Raw genomic sequence first — 22,083 nt, 5'->3', positions numbered from 1 at the left:
TTCTCAAGATACTGAAGTGATCAGTTCATATGTCTGTGTCTAAGAATAGGCTCTAAGTTCTCCCAGAAGGCAAGAGCTCTGTCTCCTCTCAGTTCCTAGAGCCTAGTACAAAATCTGGCCTATGGAGAGTCCTCAAACATCTTTAAATTGACATTCCACAAGGCTCATCCTTGGTTATCATCTCTGTCAATCAATGCTCACTTGCTTCGTGACCTCGAAGCAAGGGCTTGTGGCTTTAATATCATCTATATGACAGTAACTCCCAAAGTTTTCTCCTTAGCTCAGGCTTCTTTCCCAAATTCCAGACTCGTATGTCCAATTACCTACTTTCCATCTTCACTAACATGTCTAATGGACACCTCAAACTCAGTTCAAAATTGAACTCCCGATTGTTCCATTGGCCCCAAGTCTGTTCTCCCTGCAGCTTCCCTATATCTGGTAGTGGCAACTCCATCCTCCCAGTGGTTCAAGTAATAGCCCCGGAGTCACCCTTGAATCCTCTCTCTCTCTTTCACACACCATGCTAATGCATTAGGAAACCCTGTTGGTTCTGTCTGGAAGCTATGTTCAGAATCCAACCATTTCTCACCACCTCCACTGCCACGCCTTGGTGGTGTCACCATTGCCTCTTGCCTGGGTTACTGCCATGGCTTCTTAACTGGTCTCCCTGCTTTGACTCTTGCCTACTTATGTCTCTTCTCAACACAGTAGCTGGAATGAGCATTTCAAAGTAATGTGAAATAGTTATTTGTTTTCTCAAACCTCTGCAGTGGCTTTCCATTTCATACAGAGTAAAAGCCAAAGTCCTTAAAATGGCTTATGAGGCACTACATGGTCAGATTCCCCCTTTATTTCTCCAATGTCGTCTTTTATTACTTTTACTCCTTGTTCACTCTACTCATACCACCCTTGGCCTCCTCGTACTCCCTTGATCTGGACCTTTCTGCCTCTAGATTTCTTCCACCATGTATCTGCTCAAAACTTTTCGTTTAATTAAGGACTACCTTTGTACCCTATTTAATACTGGAACCCTGTTTACTCTACGTCCCTGGAATATACTATCTCCCTGCCTTGCTCTATCCTTTCTTTTTCCATGGTACTTGTGGCAGTGTGTATCATCCAAAGATTGTATTGTCCAGTATTTCCTGTTCTGCATTCTCTTGTAGAATCTTGCAATTGCCCCTCCATCTATCAAGAGAGGGAGTTTAATTCCCCTTCCCTAGAATATAGGCAGTTATTACTTACTTATAACCAATACAATGAGGTAGTAGCGATGCTGTGTGATGCCCGAGTCTAGGTCACAAAGGATGATGTACTTTCTACTGTTAGCTAAGAGGCTCACCTTTGGACCGATGAGCTACTATGCATGACGTCCAGCATCGTCAGGCTCCCGTGCTGTGAGGAAGTCCAGGCCACCTGAAGAGGCCGTGTGTAGGTGTTCCAGATGACAATCCTAGCTGAGACCCCAGGGGACAGCCTGCAGCAATCACTAGATATGAAAGTGAAGACACTTTCTGATGATTACAGCCCCAGTCTTAGAGGCTTCCACGTCAAGGTTTCCAACACATCAAGGAGCAGAGGCAGACTCTGTTGTGCTATGTCCAAATTTCTGACCCACAGAATCAATGAGCACAGTAAATTGGTTGTTTCACGTCACTAAGATTTGGGATAGTGTGTAGCACAGCAAATAGTATGTTTCACTGTTGAACATATTATTTACTAACATATTAAGTGAATTGTTGTGAAATGACTTGTCTTTTTTGTCTGAATTCTCAATTATAATTATTTTTGTTTTATAGTTACACTATTCACAAGCCATTTCCCCTTATTTGTGAGGCATCAAGAAAGGTGAAACTAGCCTTTCACATCAATATGCATTTGTAAGACATTTCTCTGTCCTCTTGTTGAAAAACTAGAGAATATTACTGAAGTGTCAAAGGTACACACACTTCATCTGTTCCAACATTAGCTCAGGTCTAGATTGAAGAGCAGTAAATGTCTTCTCCAAGGCTTTTAATAAAATAACTTGTTTTTAAGTCTGTAATTGATTTCTTGTTTCTCTTGCTAGAACACAAGTTTCAGGAGGGAATGAATCTTTGTCCAATTTGTTCAATTCTGTATCCAAATATGTATGTAGAACGCTCCTTGGGAATGGTAAATACTCAGTGAATATTTATTGAACAAATTTATGTGACTGTACAGCTGAACTGAATTTTAGAAGACACAGTTTGCTATAGCTGAGAGGTCCCTTATATGTCAACTTGTCAAACCCACCCATTTGTATGAAAAAGGCTGAGCAGGAGTCATAGGCAAGAAAGAGCACAAAACATGTTGGTTTGAGAGTAGGAGTGGAGGCTCAGGATCCTTGTGATTACAACAGGGCATGGTCTTCAAGCAAACCTGTGGCTCGTAGGTCCACTATGTAGATTCCAGACATCATGGGCACTTTGATGATCAAAGCCATATCCACCTAATGTCTAGGAAAGGGGACTGGCAGATTGTGGGAAGATTCCCATTAAATAAGGCTGCTTCCCACTTAACCTCCTGCTAATCAGAAAATGTGTTAACTGGAAGCTAAACATTCAAGTTAACTGGTTAATATAATTTGAACGAAGTGAAGGCAGGACTAGTCCACTAAGTGATATTTCTGTTTGGGGTCTAAATGGTGGAGCAAAATGTATTGTTATATTATAAAAACACATCATTTCCACTCCAGAAAGTTTGGGAAATGTAAAAAGGCAGAAAAATAAATTAAAAAAAATCAATCCAAATCATACCACATAGGGATGTACCTTCCAAAAAGATATTACCCTGGAAGGAAATGCACTAAAGTAGTCAAATGTATTTGTTTTTTTGTTTTCAAATTTTAGACCTCAGTTTCTTAGAACAGTGTTTCTCAGTCTTTGACTATTTCTTCCCCTTTCTGATAAGTCCCCAGTCTCCCTTCATGCTATTGGAACCTTAAATGAAATAGTATGACTAATGACTTATAAACCATCATGACATTGAATATGTCTTTACCAACAGCACACTATCTCCTGTCATTCACTCACCAAAGATATGTACACAGGTGTGTATAAGCACATACCCATGTACGCCTCCACACTTTCAGGGACTGGGACCATTCAACAAACCTCCTAGGAAGTAAGGCCCAGGGATGAGCAGTGAAGAGACCATTTCCTCCAAATATTACCCCAATTTCCTCCCCAAATTTGTGGATTGAGGATATGAAAAAATGCTATTTTACTGGGATCATATTTGAAATTAAGCACAAGTTCTCCTGAGCTGGTAATTACTCACATCCATGGACATAAACGTTTTTGTTCTCATAAATGTGTCAAACATGCCCCTTGCCACCGTGTTTTATACTCTCGTAAAATTTTAGGACCAGAGAGGTCCTTAGACATCACCTTATCCAAACTCTCCATTCAACTAATAAAGAATTTAAAACTCAGGTAGCAAAATGGTATGTTAATATCACACAGTTTATTGTACTGGAATCTGGCTGTCTGGACTCAGCAGCCCGCCCCTCCCCCAAGTTTAGCACAATTTCATGAGCTCACATAGCTTCTGAAATACTGCTTTGTAAGCTCTTTCTCAGAATATAGTCTGAGAGATAAACTTAGTCTGCACTATCAAGAATTCCAAATATGTAGAGTCTTAGTCAATGCGTTTGCGCTGCATACAGTGTTACCGACCCTGGCATATTTGGGGAACATGTGCATGTGAAAAAAAGAAACCTACAAAAACTAGTACACATAACTCAGAGCCTGGCACACAGTAGATGCTCGAAAGATATTCTGGGAAGGAAGAAGGAGAGGGGGAGGGAGAGAGAGAGGAAAGGAAAAGTAAAGAAAGAAATGTTGTTTTCAAAGCTGGCTGCACAAGGAGGCTTGCAAAATTCTTCCTGGGGAGTGAGGTGGTGCTCTTTAGTTCAGGAAAATATCTTAATGAATTTTTCCTTCTATTTTATTTTCTTCTTTGTAAAAGGTGAGGCCTGAGGGGCAAGGTCTAAAGCAAAAGAAGGGAGACAGAGAAAGCTAAACTGTTTTGCATAAACAAATGAGTGTGGGGGGAGCGTGGGAATTCTTTTCCTGGATGCTGGGAAAAATTGAAAAAAAAAAAAGGAAAAATTTGAGGATACTACAAAGAACTTTGGGGACAGAGTGGACAGAGACCTGTCAGGAGGCCGGAACCTCAGAAGGACTTTTATTCGGGCACTTCCTGTACTTTGCTGCAATCCTTCTGTTATTCCCCAAACCTCAGTAACAGCCACTACTCACAAGTCCTCTGCACTGGAGTTGCCTTGGGGAGGGAGAGAAGGGATGTCCAAAGCCAGGGTGAGGAGAAGGTACAAAGAGAGAGAAGGAGATACCAGAGGTGAAAGTGACTCAGGCGGTGGGTGTTGAGAACACAGCAGAAGCAAGGTAATGGGCCCAGAGGGGACTACGAGCAAGCAAGTCTCCCGGAAATCACTGGCAGGGGAGACTGGCTGGCTTTTTTTTTTTTTTTTTTTTTTTACAACAGGTGGGATATGGGACTTGATCCTTTCCATCTTCCTATTGAAGGAAGGCAGGAATCGAAACTGATTCAGTAGGTCTGAGTGGGGACTGGGATGGTGCCTTTCCAACACACTCCCAAGCGATGCTGTTGTTGCTGGCCTGGGGACCATCCTTTGAGTCGCAAGGATTCAGCACCCATGAAGCCTCTGTGCCCATCAGGAAGTTTCTCCACAGGGTGGTCTCTTACCTCATATTCCTCCTTGAACCCATAGCCCTGGCCTCTCTTCATCTGGGTGATGTGCTGCAGTAGGTCCGCCACCCGGATGGCAGGCTGGAACTGGTCCCGGGGATAGCTCATCTCCACAGGGTCGCAGGCCCGGTAGGGGTGAGTCTGGATCGTGAGGGTGGGCTGGGACAGCTCCCCACGGCTGCCATCTGCTTCAAAGAGAAGGGGGCAAAGCACATATCACCTATGAGAGTTCTGTCCTCTGTCCTCTCCACCACCCCCCAGGGCAGGGGAACTAACTCAAGACTCAAGTGATCAGGAAGCTGAGGACACTGCTTCCCTCGCATGGCTGTGGTGGCAGATTTAAAAATTAAAACAACAAACGAACCAATGAACACAATAACCCTGGGTTTGTTTCTATTTCAAGGGTGCTTATCGATGGAGCAGTGACCAAGTTCCAGGTTGGCTGCCATCCTCTGCCTGTCTCAGTCCTTCCTCCAGGCTTGAGAGGGTGGTCTTGGCCAATTAGGGCCAATCTCAGAGCCAGTGAGAAGCCAGACAGCAGTTTAGGAAATAGGATGCCTGGAAATCATCTCTGGTGCCTGCTTGCAAGTGAGGAGAGCCCAGGTCTCTGGAGACCAGAGCCATGTGTCTGCTCCTGCTCCGTCTGCCTACATCCTTGGGAGGAACTGAAGCCAGTCTTGGACTCTGACCCCTTCAGCTGCTCTCTCCAGCTCTGGGCTCTGCAACGTGCTTGGCTTCTGTCTACTATCTAGTTTCCCCACCAGTTCACACTCTTGATCCAGGAGTGTCGCTGAACCTCTTCCTTCAGTCCTGCCAGCTACTTCTCCCAGGCCTGGGTCCTATGCCCCATCTCCTTTATCGAATCTCTCCTTGATATAAGATCTGTACTCTCCTTGATAATAATCTCTATACCCACTGAGTCACGCTAACTGCCCTCTGCTGGCTCACCGTCGCCCCCCACCCCCCCCCGCCCGGAAACTGATGCATGCCGAGGGGAGATTTGAATTCCTCTGTTCCCCTCTGGCCAGGACAGCCACATGCTTGCCCTACGGACTCCCTGCCAAGCATACATTGTTGATCTTTCAGGGCCAGTTCACAACCATCTAGGCTTGGTTTCCTCAACCTCCTCCCAAAGTCATGGACTGTCTATGCCCCAGAGCCTCCAGTTGTGGCATGTATGAGATCAGAACTGCCATAGATGATGATCCTGGTGTTTTCAGGCACATTAAGGTACCCACACAGACCCCATTAAGCCTATGCCACAGTCACTCCCAGGGAGGCTTCAGTGTATATTCCTGACTTTCTGCAACTTGTCTTTTCAAAATCCGTGTTCCCTGTTAGCTTGTTTGTCGCTCATGTCATAATAATCTTTCAGACATTGCTTCTGTATGTGGAAGTGGAATCTCCTATGTGACAGCAAGAGCTAAACTGTTCCTAGTAAGGAAGGATTGCCAACAAAAAGACCTAGAGCGTACAGGCTTATGTACAAGGAAGAAGGGCCTACGTGAGATGTTAGCACAGCTTTCTGGACTGCACAGAAGAAAAATCCTGCTTCCTTTCCCTCCTGGGACTGTAGGTAACATGTAGTACATCTTCAATGGCATTGATTAAATGGAGAGCTTTGCAAATGTGGGGGCTGCTTTCACTCTCCAGCACACCCTTGTGATCAGGAGGCCAATTTACTGAGAATTCACTGTCAATGTGCCAGGGACTGTGGTAGGCATTGGCAATGCACACAACACAGACCGCACCCTCCAGACTTGACAGTCCAGTATGGCAGACAGACAAGAAGAACCACCTGAAGCACAAGGACAGAAGCCGGGGAAGGGAACCACATTGAGGGAAGAGAAGGAGGCCGAGAAGGAGCGGAGGAGATGGGTGGGCACGTGATGGGGGCAAAGCTCTCAGAGATGGTGTGAGGCAGGTCAAGAAGGCTGTGAACGTGTGAGAATCTCCCAGCCAGAGGGAAGCTGTTGAAGGGTTTTAAGAATTCCTTTCTTTAAGGACACACTAGTTCTTGCCGGTGCCCCAGCTGTCACAGATAGGAGGCACCCTTCCGGCGAGTATCACTCCTGTGACCCTATGGTGGGGTTGGGAATGGAGAAGGGGCATTTCTGTTTACTTCTCTGGATGCTGCACTTCATGATGCCCAGGAGAGCATGGGCCAGAGTCAGTGCCTGGAGCCCTGTGAGTGTCTCCCACCTAAACCGCCATCACACATGGGGACAGGTGTCTTCAGAGATCCATGGTCTTTCAAAGGACCTGGGGCACGGACTGCCTGGAAGACGGACTGCCTGGCAGAGACAGGCTTCTTAGGAATGGGCACCTGGCAAATTTTGTGAGATGCCAAATGTTCCCCAAGCCAATATGGATATTTTCCCTAAACACAGTGCTAGACAGATTGTAAACTTGGTGTCAGCAAAACCAACACTGGAATGGAAAGTAAATGCATTTGAAATTTAACAACTTTGTATTGCTGTAACATTCGTAATAATGTCAACGCTGGTGCTAATGATGCTGTAAAGGCTCAGAACCAAGGGGCTTTCAAGGTTTATTAATTCAACTAGTTGGACTCCCTTCTCCAATGTATCTTACCTCACCTATTTCCTTATTAACCTCCGATAATGCAGAAGTGATGCCTTTTATCACAGCCCATTTCACCAGACGCACTATACTTAATTTTCCATCATTAGGTTTAATGAAAACCCAATTTCACAACTCACTTCTCTCAGGAACCTACAAGTAATGCTACGTTTTTATCAGCCCCAATTAAAAAGCGTTATGATGTTCCTATTCGAGTGGGAGCCTTAAAACTAACGTGCGATTCCGCAGCTAATTCAACAAGGGCACTGGAATTCACATGCTGCTCATAAAATGTAACTCAAACCAGCTGGCCCTGGGAGAGAACGCTGCTCATTTTTCTCCTCACCAGACCCTTGATTTTCATGCGATTTTGAATTCTCCTTAATGGGTTTTGCATGTTTATTTATCACATGATAATATTTTGGATTTCTTTTGCACTTTTTCTATAGCTGTTGCCTAAGCCTGTGAGTTCCCCTGCAACAACTTCTGTGGTTGCCTGTCAGGGGCTTTTGGGTGATGCATAGGAGATCCTGGGTCACCACAGTCCCTCTATTTCCTCTGTCCCTCTACTGGTTCTCCTTCCTTCTGGCCTTGACTTTTCTATTTTTTTTTTATCCCCCTTATAGATCTCCCTGTAGCTCCAGACACATATTTCCAATTACTTGGTAGGAAGTGCCACTCCGACTGGTTAACAAATATTTACTGAGTACCTATATTGTATAAAGCTTGGTGTTAGATACCACATACATACAGGAGGGTGGAGGAAAGTATGTTCAGAGGGAGATAAGCATGCCACAGCCCTTGCAAGAAAGAAAAAGAGATAAGGTGTGTATAAACAAGTCTAACAAAGGTGGGAAGGGACAGGTGCCTGGGAGATGGGAGGGGGATGTGCTGTGGAGCTGGGCACTCCAGAAATGTTTTTCAAGCTACAGACATTCACACCCCACCTCTGTGGTTTTTTGCTATAAGTATGTACAGCCTATATCGGCTCTGATAGAACCTCCCATGATGATGGAAATGGTCTATATCTGTGCTGTGCAATATGGCAGTCACTAACCACGTGTGGCTTGTGAGCATGTGAAATGCGGCTTATGTGACCGAGGAACTGAAGTTTAAGTTCTGTTTAATTTTAATTAATTTCAGTTTAAATATCCACATGGTGGCTTGTGGCTACTATATTGGGCAGCACAGATCTAGAGAAAAAGAATAACAGAAATGGAGAATACTTGAGTTACATAATAGGGCAAAGAGGTCCAAGGAAATGTAATGCAAGCCACATAAGTAATTTAAAGTTTTCTTGTAGCAACATTAAATACGGCAAAGTGAATTAAGTTAAATTATTTTAAAAAATAAATTTTATTTGACTCAATTCACAAAATAATATTTCAACAGTCAGTATAAAATCATTAATGATATATTTTACACTCTTTATTTGTACTAGGGCTTTGAAATCCAATGTACAAAATTTTTCACTTGCTTCAGTGTAAGCTTAAAATTTCTTTCAATGTTTATTTATTTTTGAGAGAGACACAGAGTGAGAGTGGGGAAGAAGCAGAGAGAGAAGGAGGCACAGAATCCAAAGCAGGCTCCAGGCTCTGAGCTGTCAGCACATAGCCTGATGTGGGGCTCAAATTCATGAACCATGAGATCATGACCTGAGCCAAAGTCGGACACTTAACTGACGGAGCCACCCAGGTGCCCCGCTTCAGTGTAGTCTTATTTCAGTTCAGACTAGCCATATTTCCAGGGCTCAACAGCATAGGTGATTAGTGGGCAATGCAGGTGTACAGGCTTACCCAGAGCCAAGTCAAGTTCTAAAGAGAGCTGATTTAGAGTTATAGTGAACTTCAGAGACAACTCATCTAGTGTAAGACAGCTCTAGCCCATGGATGCAACATGCCCATTTACTTTTAATGCTCACTACAACATTTATATAACTTTTTAAGAAATGGCCCGACCGTGTCCCATGAGAAGAGCAGGACCCTGAGAAATGCTGTGAGTCTGGGTCCCAGAATCAGAGAGAATGGGGTTCGTATTTTTAATCACCCAGTTATGGGCTCGATGATCTTGGCCAAGCGACTACAGTTTCAGAGCTCAGTATCTTCATCTACAATACAGGGAAGACAGGTGTTGTGAGGATTCGATGAAATAATGCCTGCAGGTGCCTGGTTTCGGGTGAGCAGGGAAGAAACCATTGCTGTTCTGATGTTGTACAAGATGTGTTTGGCACATGAGAATCACAGACTGGCGAGAGCATCTGGGGAGTCTTTTAGGGCTTCTCTCTTCTTTCCTTCAGGACACACTCCATGGCCATCTAAATATTTTACTCTATTCCTGCTGTTACTGTCCTAGTTTGAGTCCCCAAGACAAGACTATTCCATCAGGTTCCCCAGGGGTCTTTCTGCCTTCACAGTTCTTTTTACACAGCTTTGATCAAGTCATTCTTCTGAGCAAAAGCCTCCACAGAGTCAAGACACAATTTCTTAACTAGCCAACCAAATTCCTATAGTTTCTATTTCTTATTTCATCTAAAATAATTCCTCTCAATCTGTGTACCCTTTAGGGCAGGAGAGCACAAAGAGTGGATGGGTAAGTATCTGGAGACTGCTTGCTGAGAGGGGAGAGTCTGGGACCAGAGAGAAGGTTTGAGGTGGGGATGAGGCTGGCTCACCTGCTCAGAGTGGAGACATGATTAGAACAAACACAGCGGGGGTGCTGTGGCAACAGCAGGTGTCAGGGTCAGAGTACAGAACCTGAAGACAAAATCTGGCTTCAAATACGAACCTCACAACTTTCTAGCTATGGGACTTCAGACAGATTACTAAGATCTTTATTTGTAATTGGCATCAGAGATGGCGATGACCATTATCATCATGGAAGAAGGTCGTTGTAACCTTAAATGGGATCCATTGGAAGACGTCTCAAGGTGACCCCTGGCTGCTAGCAGGCGCTGCCTGATCCCCACCATTGCTACCAAATATCAGTAAAGCCTCAAGAAAATAAACTTATAATAGCATTAAAATGTAAGTCGGTGAACTAACCTAGCATCGGAATTTGGGAGGAATACCCATTAATTATGTCAGTATCACACTACATATGTGTATGAAGATGGAGACTTCATTTTGTCACAGTTTTTAAAAAAATCTCTAAAATTGTATAAAATCACCTTTCACCTGATTCAACATAGGGCAATTTTCCCTCTCGGGTTGAAAAGGATTGCAATTTCTTTGGTGAAGCATAGATGAAGTAGTTGGCTTGGGTTCGGGAGCCATGTTGTAAGAAAATTGTGTTCCACATTTCCAAATTCTGGACTTCAGCTAGTATAAGTGTACTGACTTGCACTTCTTGAGACACAGTAGATTCACACCCCCCCCCCATCTCATATCCACTCGGGATATACTGTCTCTCAATGTAACGGCAGGTGAAATAACCTTCTCTCTCTCTTTTTCTTTGCATTCAGTACCCAATACTTCCTGGCCCTGGCATATGGCAACCATTACCCTGCTTTCTGTTGCAGTAGTTGCTTTCTCTGGAATGTCATATATATGCAATCATACTGCATACAGTGTTTTGTGGCTGGGTTTTTACAAAAATGTTTATTTACTTTTGAGAGAGAGAGAGAGAGAGAGACAGAGAGAGAGAGAGAGAGAACACTAGCAAGGGAGGAGCAGAGAGAGAGAGGGAGAGACAGAATCCAAAGACAGGCTCCAGGCTCTGAGCTGTCAGCACAGAGCCCAACGTGGGGCTCGAACTCATGAACTGTGAGATCATGACCTGAGCGGAAGTTGGATGCCCAACCCAGTGAGCCACCCAGGTGTTCCTATGTTTTCACTTAGCACGATGCTTTTGAGGTTCTTCCATGTTGTTGCTTATAGCTAGTTTGTTCCCATTGGCACACATCCTCGCCAGCTCTTGTTTCACGGTTCTATTAATTTTAGGTAAGTTTTATTAATTTTAGGCATTCTAGTGGTTGTACAGTAGGATCTCACTGTAATTTTAATTTGTATATTCTTATGTACCTATATGACATTTGTTTTCCTTCTCTGGGTGAGGTGTCTGTTCAAATATTCGGCCCATTTTTTAGAGGGTTATCTTATTATTGACTTGTAATCTGGATATAAGCCTTTTATCATATGTATGTTTTGGAAATACTTACTCCCAGTCTGAGGCTTACCCTTTTATTTTCTTAATAGTATCTTTTGAGAAGCAGAAGTTTTAATTTTGATCAGGTTGAATTTATCAATTATCTTCCTTTATGGTTGGTTATTTTGTCTTGTGCAAGAAATCTCTAATTCAAGGCCACAAATATTGTCTATGTTTTCTTCTCCTTCTCCTTCTGAAGTCTGGCCAAATGGCGTAGGGTTGAACTTGTAACACTAGTAGTAAGTACAATGCCACCCTGCTGCTCCACACTTTACAGAGCCGAAATGGGCATTGTATAACTGGCAACTGACACTGAGATTCTTTGTTACTTCAAGTAACACTAGCCTGAAGGATAGAAAAAAAATGCTTCACCTTCTTATTTCCTTCTCTGGGCTCTGATAATCAAAGATTAAGCGACCAAATATGGGAGGCTGGGTATTTCCAAGCCCTTTCTCCCCCTCAATTGCTTTCACTGGGGTTTCTGACATGGCAAAGGCAAAAGAAGGTAGACAAAGACCTTTATACCCTAGGAAGCAGATTCAGTATTAGGAAAAAAAAAGGGGGGGGGACCAGAGTAGTCATGGGGAAGGTGACTTCTGGATTGACTTACTCCCTCTGATAAAGAGATCAATCCTCCTCTTTGTGGGCAGAACATAAATTCTTCCCTCCATAGCACTCAGATCAGATGGAGGGATGGTATCAGACACTCTGCAGAGGGATGGGGGCTGTCAACATCCCTTCCTCCTTCTGCTTAAGCCACAAGAAAAGGGTTCCTGCCAGTTGGGCAGTAAGGACAACAGTGAGAATCTTCCTGCTCTGTTCACAGCAAACACCAGTCCTGGAGAAATTTTCTCCTCCTTTTTTATAGTAAGTAAACAGAAACAAAACAACATGGTCTTAGAAAAATCTACCATATTAAAAACAAGGAAAATGATACTCTGAAGGCAGAGAAAAATATAATTTTCAAAAGTAAAAAAGCAGCCAGTGTTGACTTTTTACCCAACCATCATCCCCTACTTTTATCCTTTCTGGCAGAGCCCTCAAATTAGTTTAGGTGCCCACACATTTTCCTCGTGACTCAGGTAGATGACCCTATTCCTAGATATAGGGTCAAATTGGGATTTCCTTAAGCCAATCAGGAGCTCTTATCTTCTTTGCCAATTTTTCAAAAGTTTTTAGTGAGATAGGAGGGGGTTTCTGGGAAAGATTTCTCTACCTCTAAGAAGGCTGTCCCGGGGGCCTCTCTCTCCCATTGGGCATTACACCATTTGTGGGTTTGACGCTTGGAGCTGCTAAAGCAATCCTGTACCCATGAGGAGAACCAAGCAGAAGGCAATGCCAACATGAGCTGGTAAAGTGAAGAGCTTACCAGAATTTGGGTCCTTAATGATACTTCAACCAACCCTGGGACCTGCCCTAAACTCTGGACTTCCAGTTCTGTGAGCTGACATGTTAATATACTGTTTAAGCCAGTTTGATTTCTTTTTTTCTCCTGTTACTGGCATGTTAACCTAAACAACGGGAAATGGAAACGAATTCTAGATTGCATGTATTTTCTTGGGAACAAAATTCAAGAAAACACGGAAGAATAAAGGAAGTGAAAGATTACTGAGAACAGAATTTTTCAAATTGTGGGTCAAGAAGCAAATGGCAAGGGACGCCTGGGTGGCTCAGTCAGTTAAGTGTCTGACTTCTGCTCAGGTCGTGATCTCATGGTTTGTGAGTTGGAGCCCTGTGTCAGGCTCTGTGCTGACAGCTCAGAGCCTGGAGCCTGCTTTGGATTCTGTCTCTCTGTCTCTCTCTTTCTCTGCCCCACTCTTTCTTGTGCTCTGTCTCTCAGAAATGAATAAACATTAAAAAAAAATAACAAATGGAAAAAACTTCGCTGGGTGAGGAAAAGGGAGATTGTAAGGAAACCCAAATGCAACAGTAGTATTAACGTGGACACTGGAGTCTGGAATGTGAATAAGCAACAGGCAGAAACTTGAGGACAACTAACCTGCAGGGGACTCTAGGTCCTCTGTCCCTACCCGCTCATGTGTGCTCATGAGTTTGTGCGCTCAGACACCAGAAAGACATTTTCAGAGAACAGAAAACAGACACAGAAAAGACATAGTGGTGTTACTAAAGAAGAGAATAAATGACGCAGATGCAATAATAAAGGATATCTGTAAAAACAGCTCTTTCGCAGAAGAAAAACTGCAACCTTCAAAAGCAAAAAGTTCTCCGTGTACAACTTTTTTTAAAAAATATTTTTTGTGTGTTCTTTTTTGTATGTGTCTCGAGTGCACATGGAACATTCTCCAAGATATATCATATACTGGGTCACAAAACAGCCCTTCATTAAGTTTACAAGAATTGAAATTATACCATGCATACTTTCAGACCACAACGCTACGAAGCTTAAAATCAACCACAGGAAAAAGTCTGGAAAACCTCCAAAAGCATGCAGGTTAAAGAACACCCTACTAAAGAATGAGTGGGTCAACCAGGCAATTAGAGAAGAAATTAAAAATATATGGAAACAAACGAAAATGAAAATACAACAATCCAAATGCTTTGGGATGCAGCGAAAGCAGTCCTGAGAGGAAAATACATTGCAATCCAGGCCTATCTCAAGAAACAAGAAAAATCCCAAATACAAAATCTAACAGCACACCTAAAGGAAATAGAAGCAGAACAGCAAAGGCAGCCTAAACCTAGCAGAAGAAGAGAAATCATAAAGATCAGAGCAGAAATAAACAATATAGAATCTAAAAAAACTGTAGAGCAGATCAACGAAACCAAGAGTTGGTTTTTTGAAAAAATAAGCAAAATTGACAAATCTCTAGCCAGGCTTCTCAAAAAGAAAAGGGAGATGACCCAAATAGATAAAATCATGAATGAAAATGGAATGATTACAACCAATCCCTCAGAGATACAAACAATTATCAGGGAATACTATGAAAAATTATATGCCAACAAATTGGACAACCTGGAAGAAATGGACAAATTCCTAAACACCCACACTCTTCCAAAACTCAATCAGGAGGAAATAGAAAGCTTGAACAGACCCATAACCAGCGAAGAACTTGAATCGGTTATCAAAAATCTCCCAACAAATAAGAGTCCAGGACCAGATGGCTTCCCAGGGGAGTTCTACCAGACGTTTAAAGCAGAGATAATACCTATCCTTCTCAAGCTATTCCAAGAAATAGAAAGGGAAGGAAAACTTCCAGACTCATTCTGTGAAGCCAGTATTACTTTGATTCCTAAACCAGACAGAGGCCCAGTAAAAAAAGAGAACTACAGGCCAATATCCCTGATGAATATGGATGCAAAAATTCTCAATAAGATACTAGCAAATCGAATTCAACAGCATATAAAAAGAATTATTCACCATGATCAAGTGGGATTCATTCCTGGGATGCAGGGCTGGTTCAACATTTGCAAATCAATCAACGTGATACATCACATTAATAAAAGAAAAGATAAGAACCATATGATCCTGTCAATCGATGCAGAAAAGGCCTTTGACAAAACTCAGCACCCTTTCTTAATAAAAACCCTGGAGAAAGTCGGGATAGAAGGAACATACTTAAAGATCATAAAAGCCATTTATGAAAAGCCCACAGCTAACATCATCCTCAATGGGGAAAAACTGAGAGCTTTTTCCCCGAGATCAGGAACACGACAGGGATGCCCACTCTCACTGCTGTTGTTTAACATAGTGTTGGAAGTTCTAGCATCAGCAATCAGACAACAAAAGGAAATCAAAGGCATCAAAATTGGCAAAGATGAAGTCAAGCTTTCACTTTTTGCAGATGACATGATACTATACATGGAAAATCCGATAGACTCCACCAAAACTCTGCTAGAACTGATACATGAATTCAGCAAAGTTGCAGGATACAAAATCAATGTACAGAAATCAGTTGCATTTTTATACAGTAACAATGAAGCAACAGAAAGACAAATAAAGAAACTGATCCCATTCACAATTGCACCAAGAAGCATAAAACACCTAGGAATAAACCCAACCAAAGATGTAACAGATCTGTATGCTGAAAACTATAGAAAGCTTATGAAGGTAATTGAAGAAAATATAAAGAAATGGAAAGACATTCCCTGCTCATGGATTGGAAGAATATTGTCAAAATGTCAATACTACCCAAAGCTATCTACACATTCAATGCAATCCCAATCAAAATTGCACCAGCATTCTTCTCGAAACTAGAACAAGCAATCCTAAAATTCATGTGGAACCACAAAAGGCCCCGGATAGCCAAAGTAATTTTGAAGAAGAAGACCAAAGCAGGAGGCATCAAAATCCCAGACTTTAGCCTCTACTACAAAGCTGTAATCATCAAGACAGCATGGTATTGGCACAAAAATAGACACATAGACCAATGGAATAAAATAGAGGCTCCAAAATTGGACCCACAAAAGAATGGCCAACTAATCTTTGACAAAGCAGGAAAGAATATCCAATGGAAAAAAGACAGTCTCTTTAACAAATGGTGCTGGGAGAACTGGACAGCAACATGCAGAAGAGTGAAACTAGGCCACTTTTTTACACCATTCACAAAAATAAACTCAAAATGGATGAAGGACCTGAATGTGAGACAGGAAACCATCAAAACCCTAGAGGAGAAAGCAGGGAAAAAAACCTCTCTGACCTCAGCCGCAGCAATTTCTTACTTGACACATCTCCAAAGGCAAGGGAATTAAAAGCAAAAATGAACTATTGGGACCTCATCAAGATAAAAACCTTCTGCACTGCAAAGGAAACAATCAACAAAACTAAAAGGCAACCAACGGAATGGGAAAAGATATTTGCAAATGACATATCGGACAAAGGGCTAGTATCCAAAATCTATAAAGAGCTCACCAAACTCCACACCCGAAAAACAAATAACCCAGTGAAGAAATGGGCAGAAAACATGAAAAGACACTTCGCTAAAGAAGACATCCAGATGGCCAACAGGCACATGAAAAGATGCTCAACGTCGCTCCTTATCAGGGAAATACAAATCAAAACCACACTCCGATATCACCTCACGCCAGTCAGAGTGGCCAAAATGAACAAATCAGGAGACTATAGATGCTGGAGAGGATGTGGAGAAACGGGAACCCTCTTGCACTGTTGGTGGGAATGCAAACTGGTGCAGCCACTCTGGAAAACAGTGTGGAGGTTCCTCAGAAAATTAAAAATAGACCTACCCTATGACCCAGCAATAGCACTGCTAGGAATTTACCCAAGGGATACAGGAGTACTGATGCATAGGGGCACTTGTACCCCAATGTTTATAGCAGCACTCTCCACAATAGCCAAATTATGGAAAGAGCCTAAATGTCCATCAACTGATGAATGGATAAAGAAATTGTGGTTTATATACACAATGGAGTACTACATGGCAAGGAGAAAGAACAAAATATGGCCCTTTGTAGCAACGTGGATGGAACTGGAGAGTGTGATGCTAAGTGAAATAAGCCATACAGAGAAAGACAGATACCATATGTTTTCACTCTGATGTGGATCCTGAGAAACTTAACAGAAACCCATGGGGGAGGGGAAGCAAAAAAAAAAAAAAAGAGGTTAGAGTGGGAGAGAGCCAAAGCATAAGAGACTCTTAAAAACTGAGAACAAACTGAGGGTTGATGGGGGGTGGGAGGGAGGGGAGGGTGGGTGGTGGGTATTGAGGAGGGCACCTTTTGGGATGAGCACTGGGTGTTGTATGGGAACCAATTTGACAATAAATTTCATATATTAAAAAAATAATAATAAAAAAATATTTTTTGAGTGTTCTTTTTGTATGTGTATTCTTTTTTTTTTTTTTTAATTTAAATTCCAGTTAGTTAACATCCAGTGTAGTGTTGGTTTCAGGAGTAGAACCCAGTGAGTCATCACTTACATATACATCCAGTGCTCATGGCAACAAGTGCCCTCCTTAATGCCTGTCACCCATTTAGCCCATCCCCCACCTGCCTCCCCTCTAGCAATCCTCAGTTTGTCCTCTGTATTTAAGAGTCTCTTATGGTTTGCTTCCCTCTCTGATTTTATCTTATTTTTCTTTCCCTTCCCCTATGTTTAAAATATTTTTAAAATGTTTATTTATTTATTTTGAGAAAGAGAGAGAGAGAGAGCAGGGAAGGGGCAGAGAGAGAGGGAGAGGGAGAGGGAGAGGGAGAGGGAGAGGGAGAGGGAGAAGGAGAGGGAGAGGGAGAGGGAGAGGGAGAGGGAGAGGGAGAGGGAGAGGGAGAGGGAGAGGGAGAGACAGAGGGAGAGACAGAGAGAATGAGAATGAGAATCCCAATCAGGTTCCAAACTGTCAGGACAAAGCCCAATGTGTGGCTCAATCCCACGAACTGTGAGATCATGACCTGAGCTAAAACCAAGAGTCAGACGCTTAACCAACTGAACCACCCAGGTGCCCTTCTCTGTGTACAACTTAAAGACAGAATAAGTCTCCAGATATAACTGCTTAAATACTATTAAATACTATTGATGAAAAAGCACTTAGATAAACATGTAGGCTGGAATAAATGGTTATCTATAAAGGAAGAGCAACAACGCTAACTCTATTTTCCCTTGCCCAAATTTAAATGCCAGAAAGTGATGGAAGAAAGTTTTTGAGGGAAGAAGGCTGTGACCCCAAAATTATACAATGATGTAAGTTGTTTTTTCACTTGTGAGGTTCCAGGAGGATATTACCTGCTATACAAAGACTCAGAAATTATACTGGCTCTGATTCTTTTCCAGAGGCTTGGGGAGGTAGGGAAATAAGGGAAAAAATAAAAAGTAAAAACTCCAGGACGCTGGAGGAAATCATGTTATAAAAGAATTGATTTGTTCAACACCAAAGTCAGTTAAACATAGGTAGGAGAATAAAAATCAAAACAAACATGAATAAAAAAGAAAAGAAAATGTATGTAAAAATATCTAAAATAACAATTCTTGGCTAAAATCTGAAATTTTACCAACAAAAAGATGTGGATGACTGATGCATCACCAGAAATAAAAGCATATCAACTCCTTCATCCTTCATAAATGGATAGTCAATCTATATTATTTCAATCTTGATCTTAGTTCAAGGATCTAATTTCAAGCATGGGTGTGCATATCTAAGTGTGTGTGTGTGTGTGTGTGTGTGTGTGTGTGTGTGTGTGAGCGTTTGTGAGCTGAAGGTATCAATTAGTAGAATAAAAACAAGGGTGGATAACTTTCAAATAGAAGCAAAAACAGAACAAAAGAAACCCTGGACTTCTACCACACGTGGGTCTGGGGTCCAGAGCTACTTGTGTGATGAACTGCAAACATAGACAGCAACATACAAAACCCTCTGTCCTGACAGGCAAATGGGAAACCACCCTATGGAGGTATTTTCATAATCCAAGACACGTGAATTCCCCCAGAACAAAACTACTTCCACTAATGATAAATTCATAGTGGAAAACAAAACATAAAGAAAGACAAGCCATGTGAAGAAGCTTATTCCTGTGAGGGAGAGTCGGCAGACGTGGTACACAGAGAAATGTGCCTCCCAAGAATTGAAAAGAATAAAACAATCAAAGGGGCCATAAAATAAATACATGCAGATTGATTAAAGAGAAAATGAGGGGGGGGGTGGATTATGAACCACGACAATAATGCAGCACATCATGGAAAAAGGATGAGTCAATTTGAGAAGTACAAACTTCAAGAGATGAAAAATATAGTCGTTTGAAGTAGAAAATAAGTAAATAAATATAAGAACAGATGTTAATGGAGCACAATAGAAGTTAAAGATAAACAGAGATGCTGAAGAAAAGCAAAAGCTGGCTGTTTCCTCTGAAAACACCAATAAATCTGACAAACTTCTGCCAAAAATGATGAAGAAAAAAAGACACAAATAAGCGACTTCACAACTGTTAGAAATTGGCAGGATGCTATTATCACATGCTCGATTATTGGCGAGTGAGTAGATGCCTGGGAAAACCATGAAGGACATCTGAAGACGGTGATGGATGTGACCAGAACCAGAAGTTCTACCTCAGCCCATCACCAGAGCACCAGCTCTTTTTAAACAAGAAGTTTTATTTTGAGATGATTATAGATTCACGTGCAGCCATGAGAAATAATGCAGAGAGGTCCCTCATACCCTTCACGTGTTTTTCCCCAATGTTAGCATCTTGCGTAACCACAGCACAACATCACAATCAGGAAAATGACAAAGACACATTCCACTGACTGCATTCAGATTCTTCCAGGTTTACATGCACTTTTGTGTGTGTGTGTGTGTGTGTGTGTGTGTGTGTGTGTGTGTGTGTGTGCGCGTGTGTGTGTATTCGTGTGGGGGTGTGCTCATGTGTTTAGTTTCATACAACTGTATCACATATTCCTGTGGCCACTACCACAGCCAAAAGGCAGAAGCAGTTCCGGCATAAGGATCCTTCACGCAAGAGAACACTAGCCTTTGAGTTGCTCTCTTGTCTCTAAGCTGAGAGCTGGTTATTGGACCCTGGGTGACTATAGCAATAATGAAAAGAAATGCCTCTCCGTGAAACCGTAAGTCTGGAAGAGCCCCACCAGCTGGAGCCTCATCTTTCCTGATGCTCCTATGTTCCAGGGGCCGACAGGGCTGCCACAATGGCTGTGCATTCCATACACTGCTCAATGTTAAAGTGTTATTCATGTGATAGCCTTGCTCTTGTGACCCATGTCCTGTTAATTAAAAGCCACCAGTATTTTCCTGTTCAAATGACTAGTGGCTGGGGTCATTACGTTCATTTTTTTGTAAAACATACAGTGGAAAGTTTCACCTATGGGGTCTAGAGGGGAGGGAACGAGTGAATTCTTAGTCTGTGGCCTTGGTGTCCACACTGAGCCAGAGTTAGGAAGGGAGACCTCTGTTCAGAGTTTGCTGTGGGTCAGAGGATTGGATCCATGACGAGTTTTGTGCATGTACATGTGTGTGTGCATGTGCGAGCATGGCCTGGAAAGCCCATGGGTTTTCCCTCACCTTTTCTCTAATCAGAGCAAGATGCTTTTATATCTGTTTCATAAAACAGACTTCTGGGTATGACTGTTTCTGAAAAAAGGATTTTGCTATTTAAAAAAAAACTTTTAAAATCATTTTTTTTTTGGTCACAATTTCAAGAAGATCTGTGGGAGAACAAGACAGCTAATGTGCTGATACCAGTATTCTACCACATAGGTTTTATAAACCGAATTCAATAGAAATAAAAATGCAGATCGTTGGGTGTTGCCAGAGCAACATACCTACAGCAACAACAGGGTGCTTGGGGTCCTGTGTATTTAGTGATCAAACTAGGAAGTAAGGGGGTGTATGCGGGATCCTGGAAACATACTGTTGAAGCACAAAGGAGAAGGGATACAATTCTGGACTTTCAAAATGCTTTAGCTCCTGCAGACACAAGTCCTTTCCTGCAATATCTAAGTCTAATGCTTAATTATTCCATACCCACCATTTATTTGTACTTTCAGAGACACTGATGTTTCAAGGTTAATGGACTACCTGAACTTTGACTTACAGAAAAATACCCCATAAATAGACACTGAGATATGTATCTAAACAAATTTGTAAACTCATGACAAAGTGTGATAGAAAAACTGGCTGGGAAGAAATGGATTTCTAGGGAGTGTATTACTTATAAGATGAGAATGAAGTCTATAAAAGTAAGAGGAAACTTTGAGGTCACTTAATGTTAGGAAGATTAATATTATTGTGAAGTTCTTTAATACTATCAGCAAAAGATCAGTATATGGCTATGCATGTTAATGTGAACAGAATATTCAAAAGAACTTCAAAGAACATATTTGGTCAGTTACTTGAAGTAGAAATAATAAAGACTAGTGAACTGTGTAGTTTTGATATTCTTCCAAACATAAAAAAGAGTGACATTGGGGTGGCTTTGGGGAGGAGTTTGAATAGAGGGAAACACTGAGATTGTATGAGGAAGGATGTAAGACAGACATAGAGGGATTGGTTGAGCTGCAAGCATGAGAAAATTCAGGTGGCTCTTACATGTCAGTTCTGTGTTTGGCAGAGCGACAACCAGAATAAATAAAAATAAATAAAACCACCTATTGGTAGAGTCATGTTGGATCACCTGCCCCCATCCCAAAACCGTCGCTTAAAGAAAAATCTGGGCTACAGATGATGAGCTTGTCCTCAAAGTACACACAAGTTGGTTGGGATTGCTGGCACAGTCTTCTACCCTGAACATTCTGGAGTGGACGAGGAATCTAATATAATGAGGGAAGAATGATTCCAATTAGAAAGGCTGAGAAACTCCCATCACTCCCTGAAGACACAGAAGTGGTGAAAAGTGTACAGGCTTTGAACGTTAATACACCTGAGGGAGAACCGTGATACCACCGCTCACTGGCTGTGTGACTTTGGGCAAGCTACTTAACCTCTTTGAACCATAGTTTCCACAAAAGATTTCTGGATGCTATCACTGAAAAATGAAGACAGAAAGGGAAAACCAAACACTGTGATTTTTAATTGTTAGAAGTGCAACAAACTGAGGTCAGTCCAATATAAGAAGGGACGGACATAGCCTGGACCCTCATATACGCTACCCCTCTCTCTTTCTCCATAAGAGCTGGAACAGTGTCTT

The 22,083-nt window shown here is 42.1% G+C and overlaps 1 protein-coding gene across 3 annotated transcripts in view; it reads right to left on the bottom strand.

Moving 5' to 3' along the window:
• Positions 1-22,083, bottom strand: part of PTPRT (protein tyrosine phosphatase receptor type T) — a 796,626-nt gene that overhangs the window by 90,093 nt on the left and 684,450 nt on the right. For all 3 annotated transcript variants that reach the window (XM_042980385.1, XM_042980383.1, XM_042980384.1), the window contains one exon: positions 4,750-4,940. In XM_042980385.1, coding sequence (XP_042836319.1) covers positions 4,750-4,940 — 191 coding nt within the window. The remainder of the gene's footprint in view (positions 1-4,749; positions 4,941-22,083) is intronic.

Source organism: Panthera tigris, chromosome A3, assembly GCF_018350195.1.
Source record: "Panthera tigris isolate Pti1 chromosome A3, P.tigris_Pti1_mat1.1, whole genome shotgun sequence".
NCBI classification, from domain to species: Eukaryota; Metazoa; Chordata; class Mammalia; order Carnivora; family Felidae; genus Panthera; species Panthera tigris.
The sequence above is the reverse complement of the archived record's forward strand: the minus strand, read 5'-3'. Positions and strand labels throughout refer to the sequence as shown.